This window comes from Clupea harengus, chromosome 26 (assembly GCF_900700415.2).
Source record: "Clupea harengus chromosome 26, Ch_v2.0.2, whole genome shotgun sequence".
Taxonomy (NCBI): Eukaryota; Metazoa; Chordata; class Actinopteri; order Clupeiformes; family Clupeidae; genus Clupea; species Clupea harengus.
Window position 1 is genome coordinate 1,889,584 of NC_045177.1, and position 7,500 is coordinate 1,897,083.

Genomic DNA, 7,500 nt, shown 5'->3' on the forward strand with positions numbered 1-7,500 from the left:
CGCCCCAAAGTCTGCTGTGTGGCTGCACTTCAGGTCCGCACCTGCAGGGGGAGCTCTGCTCAGTCACTACATAGGGCTCAGCCCACTGTTCACACTAGCACACTTTAAAGTGCACATTACTCACACTAGCACACTTTAAAGTGCACATTAGGGGCACACTTTTATTACATTAATTAGAATGGTAAACAACAACAGTCATTTAATTTGTTTACCCATCAAACAACTTGTGTGTGTGTGTGTGTGTGTGTGCACGTATGTTCCAAGAGACCTCTACTCACCCTGGTTCTCCTTGACTTTCACTGAAGGGGTGCTCGTGCTGGCGGTGAAGGTCTGAGCTCCTGCGGGGCAAACCAGACACAACAGAACTATTTCCACAGCGGCAACACACAACAGAATCATAAAGAACATTAGCGTTCCCAAACAACAACACCAGAACCTGTACCATACACCACAGAACAGTCACCGACCTCACTTGAACCCAAGACAGCAAGACAAACAAACAAACAAACAAACAAACAAACAACACTGGGCCACATTCCCATAACACCACAAGTTCTACTAAACATTTACACAGTGTCAATGCAGTGGAATGATTAAATGTTTAGGTGTCTGTGTGTATGTGTGTGTATGTGTGTGTATGTGTGTGTCTCTGTGTGCGTGTATGTGTGTGCATGCATGTTGTCTGTCTGTAATGTTGCAGTGCTGATGACAAATAGCTATTGCATTACTGAAAAAATGAACCTTCTCTAATTAGGCCCGCAGTTTTCACCTGTCCTTTTAAAGATGTTTGCGTTTGTTTACATTCAAGAACTACCTCGCAATGTTCCACATTTGCATGAAAAACTCCCCAAACAAAGACCGAAGAGAAAGAGAGAGAGAGAGGGAGAGTGAGTGAGTGTGAGAGACACAGAGAGTGAGAGACACAGAGAGTGTGAGAGAGAGAGACAGACAGAGGTAGGGAGAAAGAGAAAGACAGAGAGAGAGAGTCAGTGAGAGAGAGAGACAGTGGTCCAGTCATTATTGTGGATTTTAATTCTATGGTACAGTCATTATTGTGGATTTCTCTCTCACGCGCGCGCGCACGCACACACACACACACACACACACACACACACACACACACACACACACACACACACACACACACACACACACACACACACACACACACACACACACACACACACACACACACACACACACACACACACACGAATTTCAGCAGAGAAGAAATTCTGTTCCTCTTCTTGTTACAAATGTCAACCCTTCCTCCCAACACCTGAAACATCCTATCACAGTTTCGGTCATATCAATACCCAGTATGATACAGAGGAACAAACTATATGTTTCCCTAACATTTAAACATAGGAAAAGAATATGAATTATATTTCAATGTGTTTATATATACACATTAATAAATAATAATAATAAATAATAATATATAATATATAAAATAAATGAGCAGGCTTTACATGGCTATACCATATACCTTATGAAACAAACACAAATAAACAGACTTGGCCTACTAACTATGATCACACTTACAGAAAGGGGTCACATAGGAATATATTTATGTTTATTTCTTAATTTCATTATATTGCCACTTTTTGTCTCAGCCTTAACTCTTTGCACTCAGCACACGACTCTACAAAACATCTGACTCAATCCATTCCAAAGGGATTCTGGAAGCAGTCTGACTCAATCCATTCCGAAGGGATTCTAGAAGCAATCTGACTCAATCCATTCCGAAGGGATTCCGGAAGTAGTCTGACTCTCTATTTCGGGAAGGTTTCTGACCTGGATTCTGCCTGTGAGCTTGTGACTCTGGTTTCTGTTTGTTTATCAGGTTGATAGAGAGATAGTGATAAGGGGGAAGCACACAATCAACTAGGAACTACAACCATCCGAGCAGCGTAGCACAGTCAGCCTGTGTCTGGAAACAAACACACACACCCACACACACCTTAAAAACACAAGACATAATAAGGATGATCATCTCTTGATATGAAATGATCTCTTAGAACTTTTAAGATCTCTTATGGACTGGCACCGTGAAGCTTTGTACTGCCTCTGGCCTTAATGAACCTTAATTAAGTTTTGTACTGCCTCTGCCCTAATGAACCTTAATTAAGCTTTGGCTGGCCTTAATGAACCTTAATTAAGCTTTGTACTGCCTCTGCCCTAATGAACCTTAATTAAGCTTTGGCTGGCCTTAATGAACCTTAATTAAGCTTTGTACTGCCTCTGCCCTAATGAACCTTAATTAAGCTTTGGCTGGCCTTAATGAACCTTAATAAAGCTTTGTACTGCCTCTGCCTTGTCACAGGCCTGCCTGCTATCAAAACATTGGATAGTGACCTTAATGAACCTTAATGAACAAAAGTAGATAAGAGCTGGAAGTTGACGTCGTTAAATGACCTATTTGGCTGCCAAAGGAATCATTAGGTTGTGTATTTACTACACTTCATTAACTAATACTGCATACAGTGCCCAGTCTGACCCTGTGTCATTCTGTGCATCTGACAATTAAAGACTTGTGACTTGTGCTGTAGTGATGACTCAGGGGACATGTTGACAGTGGTGAGTTACAAAAATCTGAATCACATTTGCATGAGGTATAAGTAGTCTTTTCCCCCATGCCAACACTAAATACGTTTCCATGCCCACACTAAATAGGTTTCCATGCCCACACTAAATAGGTTTCCATGCCAACACTAAATACGTTTCCATGCCCACACTAAATAGGTTTCCATGCCAACACTAAATAGGTTTCTTGCCACACAGAACACTTCAAATCCCCCCCCCCTGCACCTAATACCTACTGTGTCCACAACACAGGGCCACTGCACGCACACACACACACACACACACACACACACTTACTACAACACACACACACACACTTACTACAACACACACACTTACTACAACACACACACACACTTACTACAACACACACACACACTTACTACGACACACACACACAAACACACTACATGACTTCACACACACACACACACACACACACACTTACTACGACACACACACACACACTACATGACTTCACACAAACACACACTTACTACAACACACACACACACTAACTACAACACACACACACACACACACTAACTACAACACACACACACACACACACACACACACACACAACGACACTTACTACATGACTTCACACAAACACACACACACACACAACGACACTTACTACATGACTTCACACAAACACACACACACACACACACGCTCACACTAACTACATGACTTCTCTGTGTAATGACTCAGATTTCAGCACACACAAAAGGCTACTCCCACCGAAACGGCAACAAAAATGCGTGGGCTTCACAGAACAGGAATGCTGATAGTATTGTGTGTGTGTGTGTGTGTGTGTGTGTGTGTGTGTGTGTGTGTGTGTGTGTGTCTATGTGGGTTACTGTGTCACATTCAACCTGCCCTCAGAATTTTTAAATATGTGAGAACAGACGGTCTTCAGTCCTTCTTTATCCTCCCACTACTGATGCGCCTCCTCGGGGACCACATTGCAGCTCCCGCGTTGGTCTCTAGGCAACGTAGGCCTACACACCGTGTCACTGTATGCTACATAGGCCACTGCCTTTAGCCCTACAGATAGCCTAAAGTACGCCGAAATAGGATACAGGGTTCTGCAAAGATGGTCCACTGGCCCTGTTTTAGCATCGCAAGGAAAACGAGCCTTGGTATTACAACCGAGAGGGAACGTATTTAAACAAGGCAGTAGGCCAAGTGTCCCATGGCCTAGCCCAAAAGCAGTCACGCATATGGTCAGACCTGCCACACTCTCTTTTGAAGACAACAAAGGCTCAACACAGAAAAACTCGTCAACTCAAATAGCGACAAAACTTCGCCATAATAATTAGCAGACGTTTTCTAACGTAACACATACATCAACATAGGCTACACAGACGTAGGCTAACGTCACACATGACACAGGCTACACCGACGTAGCTTAACGTTATCAATTGCTTGACACGCTGCTACATCAAACATGCCCATATTGCGCAGGCACACCGGTTGTTTTGATAGTCTGCCTCTTGTAACAGTGGCCTGGCGGTGAATAACAAGGCGAAACACACAAGCCCTTACCTGTTGCTGCTGCGCGCAGCAGGAGTAGCCCAGCGAAGACGAGTCCAAGCATTGCGATTGGAAAATGACTCGCAGCCCTCGGTGTTTCTTCCTAAATCTTGCGATGCCTGTAAACTATTTTGTCCAAAGGCCTGTCAATTAGAAAAGAAAAAACGACTTGCCTCACAGAACTTGTGATTTTCACACAAAAAAATATCGGAATTTGAGCAGGTTTCGCGTACCCAATTTAATTTAACGTTCGTCTACTTCCGCACAAGCCGACACACCTGTGTTTGAGGGCAAGTGGCTTGTAAACCGATACCACGATCACGTGATGCATCAAACTGGTTTGGCAGTTTCTTCTCTCTCTTCTGACGGCTGACAGGACTTTCAGTGACATTTTCGGTCGGTGTATGATTCTCTTCAGCTCACCGTAGGAATCTGAAAACCAGACCAAGCATATTCCAAACCAAGTTTTGTTTGTCCGACAGATTGTGACAACGTCTGCTGTTTTGCTTAACTTAAAAGAAATATTACACTTATTAAACAAGTTATTAAAGTGTTTATCTATCTGTCTTGTAAACATACATTTACCAAGCAGTCGTGTATAGAGAGCATTGATCTATATGACTTGTGGATAATTTTAACATTACAATGTCTGATGCCCTACTGATTACTGAGTCATAAGAGTCAAGATTACTAGCTAGTAATGTATAAAATAGAATAGCAACTGAATGCAGAGACAATAGGTCATACCCAGACTAACTGTGCTAGTTTAATCTAAGGAGTTGTTTTGTGTTAGCCATGTCCAGTGAAAAATGGTATCCAATGTGTCATTTAGTTGTGTTGATTGGGTGTGTGAGGGTCCTGTTGTTAAAATGGGCCTATGGTATGGCACGCACACACACGCACACACACACACACACACACACACACACACACACACACACACAACACACACAGTCTCTTTCTCACACACACACACATACACACGCATTGGCACCTCTCACTTCTTCTGTCTCATAAGGACACAGACACACAGCCAAACACCCATATCTGATCTAGTTTCCGGCACTGCATAGACTCTGACTACAGGGTTGTTTTTTTCTTTAGGCAGACGGGCTGGTTGTTGATTGGCTGATTTGCATAGCTGCTGAGTCACCTTTTTCCTGATAGCCAGCCTTGTTTAAAAAAAAAAAAAAAAGGAAACCCCCTTGGCAACGGAGGTTGAATATACTCATAACTGACACTAAGCCAGCCAAGCTTGTCAGGCCAGTTCTCTCTCCCTCTCTCTCTCTTCCCTCTCTCAGTTCCCCTCTCTCTCTCCCTCCCACTCACTCTTATCAGCTTTATGTGCGGCGTCAGATGTCTGAAAACAAAGGTGTGTACATGTGAAACTGGTTCTCTCTCTGTGTGCAATGCTGACATCTAAAGGTCATGTACATTCAGGTGTATTCAAATTAAATGTATATTCTTCTGTTAGCTGGGAACAAATACAATACATATCTTCCTGCTCAGGGAATCACAATATTATCAAATAAAAAGTATCATTCTGTTTACTGAATCTGAATCTGAATATTATCAAATACATTTAATATACCTAAAAGGCTATCTATTATTCATAATTAGTAATATTACTGTCTACAGCAAAAACAAACCCCATGAACACTACAATTTCAAAGATAGCTATGGCCCACTTTATGCTATTACGTACTCCTGCCCATGTTGTTGTTGTATGTGAATTGACAACGTAATTCACCTCCGGAGGTGGTTTGGCCGATCGGATCACAATCCGTCCCCAATTCGTGTTGAGTGCGTTCACACCTGTGCTCACATGTGGTCGAGCACTATCCGATTGCAATCCGATCGCCAAAACCGCATTTTCATGCCAGGTGTAAAAAGCGCCAAATGTTATTCAGGCGATGTCGTTTCATTCCAAAGATGATCTGGTAACTGAGGCACATAGATGAGTGAAGCATACAGGAACCAACTCACCATGGACATTCCTACCCACAGTCACGTGACGTCATATAATAATGTCATTTGGGTGATCATGGGAAATGTAGTCTCAGAAGCTTCTTTCAAAGGTCAACCTAAAGTAAATAAACTAACCCCCTAACTGGCTGATATAAACTAGGTTGGTTGCTTGTTCTAGTGTTAATCCATAGGTTTATATTGTATGTAAGGTCATTCCAGCAAAATAACCTTTAATTTGAACCAGGCTGATGAAGAACCCTCCAACAATTGCTTCCAATAAAACCAACAGATAAAGGAATGGCCGGCACAAACAGTGATAATATACATAGCATGCTCCCTTCTCACAGTTTTTTTCCCTTTCAGCAATGATGCTGGAAATGTGGATATGACCGAGTTACTGTTCCATTAATCCCTGATGGTTGTTGACGAGACGTCCTTCGCATGGAAATGGAAACGTAAAGGAAACCGACTATTAGCCGACTAGTCTAATGGAGCCTAATTTACATGACCATAATTGGCTATTGATATGATTCAAACGAAACAAAACGAAACAAAACAACAGATGTAAGGTTAACCTACTTCAGAAGCCATGTAGGTGAGACGACAGATGTTACTGTTCGCATTTTACTAGATTGTTTTCCGACTTGATGAGGTGAACGCACGTTTTTCAGAAGTGGAAGTTTACCGTCGTCTTGAACGCAGCATTTTCTTCTGTCTCCTAGCAACGTAGTTAAGATACCAATCCGTTAGATAACGGCTGCTTGCTAGTTACCAGTCAGATCTTGTAATATTGACTGAAAGAACATCAAACTCGCTGCAGTTTCAAGGTAATAAAGATACATTTAACATTAATTACGGATAAAGGTTGTTTAGCAGCTAAAGCGTTGTTAATTGAAAGGAGTTTGCGGTAGCGAGTAATACACATTTGTTAGCTATCTAATAGCCTTGGGATATATATCTAGCTTTAACATCGATTTTCTCTCGCAACATAGGCTAATCCACCAAACACTGAACCAATCGAGAGTTAAATAAATGTTGTGGGTTTGTATTTAAAAAAAAAAAAAACATAATCTGTACAATTGATGTTACCTGACATCCTTGAACCTAAGTAGCTAGATATATTTAGCCTAACTAAAGTTAGCTGTAGATACTGTGAAAGTTAGTTGGCTGAAGTTATCGTTACCTTAGGATGTTAATGTCAAACCATACAGCTTAAAGGGGGGCAACATATTTATAAGGGAGACAAAATAATACATTGACACTTTAAAAGATGAAAATTACATAATGTCTTAATTTTCTTTGTCACAAAATAACATTTGTTTGTTTTCTAACTGGTTCTTTCTGGCTTTGTTGTCAGGTGGATGAATATGAGGGGTCATTTTTCACCGTCATCTTTGGTGTGCC

At 41.7% G+C, this 7,500-nt stretch overlaps 1 protein-coding gene across 1 annotated transcript in view; it reads right to left on the reverse strand.

Annotated features, from left to right (window-relative positions):
• LOC105892779 (junctional adhesion molecule A-like) overlaps nt 1–4,472 on the reverse strand; it is an 11,006-nt gene extending 6,534 nt beyond the window's left edge. The window contains exons 1-4 of the mRNA XM_031563744.2: nt 4,362–4,472; nt 4,141–4,271; nt 279–338; nt 1–41 (exon numbers count right to left, since the gene is read on the reverse strand). The exon at nt 1–41 is cut by the window's left edge and continues 76 nt beyond it. Of these exons, the coding sequence (XP_031419604.1) occupies nt 1–41; nt 279–338; nt 4,141–4,192 (153 nt within the window). The 5' untranslated portion in view covers nt 4,193–4,271; nt 4,362–4,472. The remainder of the gene's footprint in view (nt 42–278; nt 339–4,140; nt 4,272–4,361) is intronic.
• Between the last annotated feature and the right edge of the window lie 3,028 nt (nt 4,473–7,500).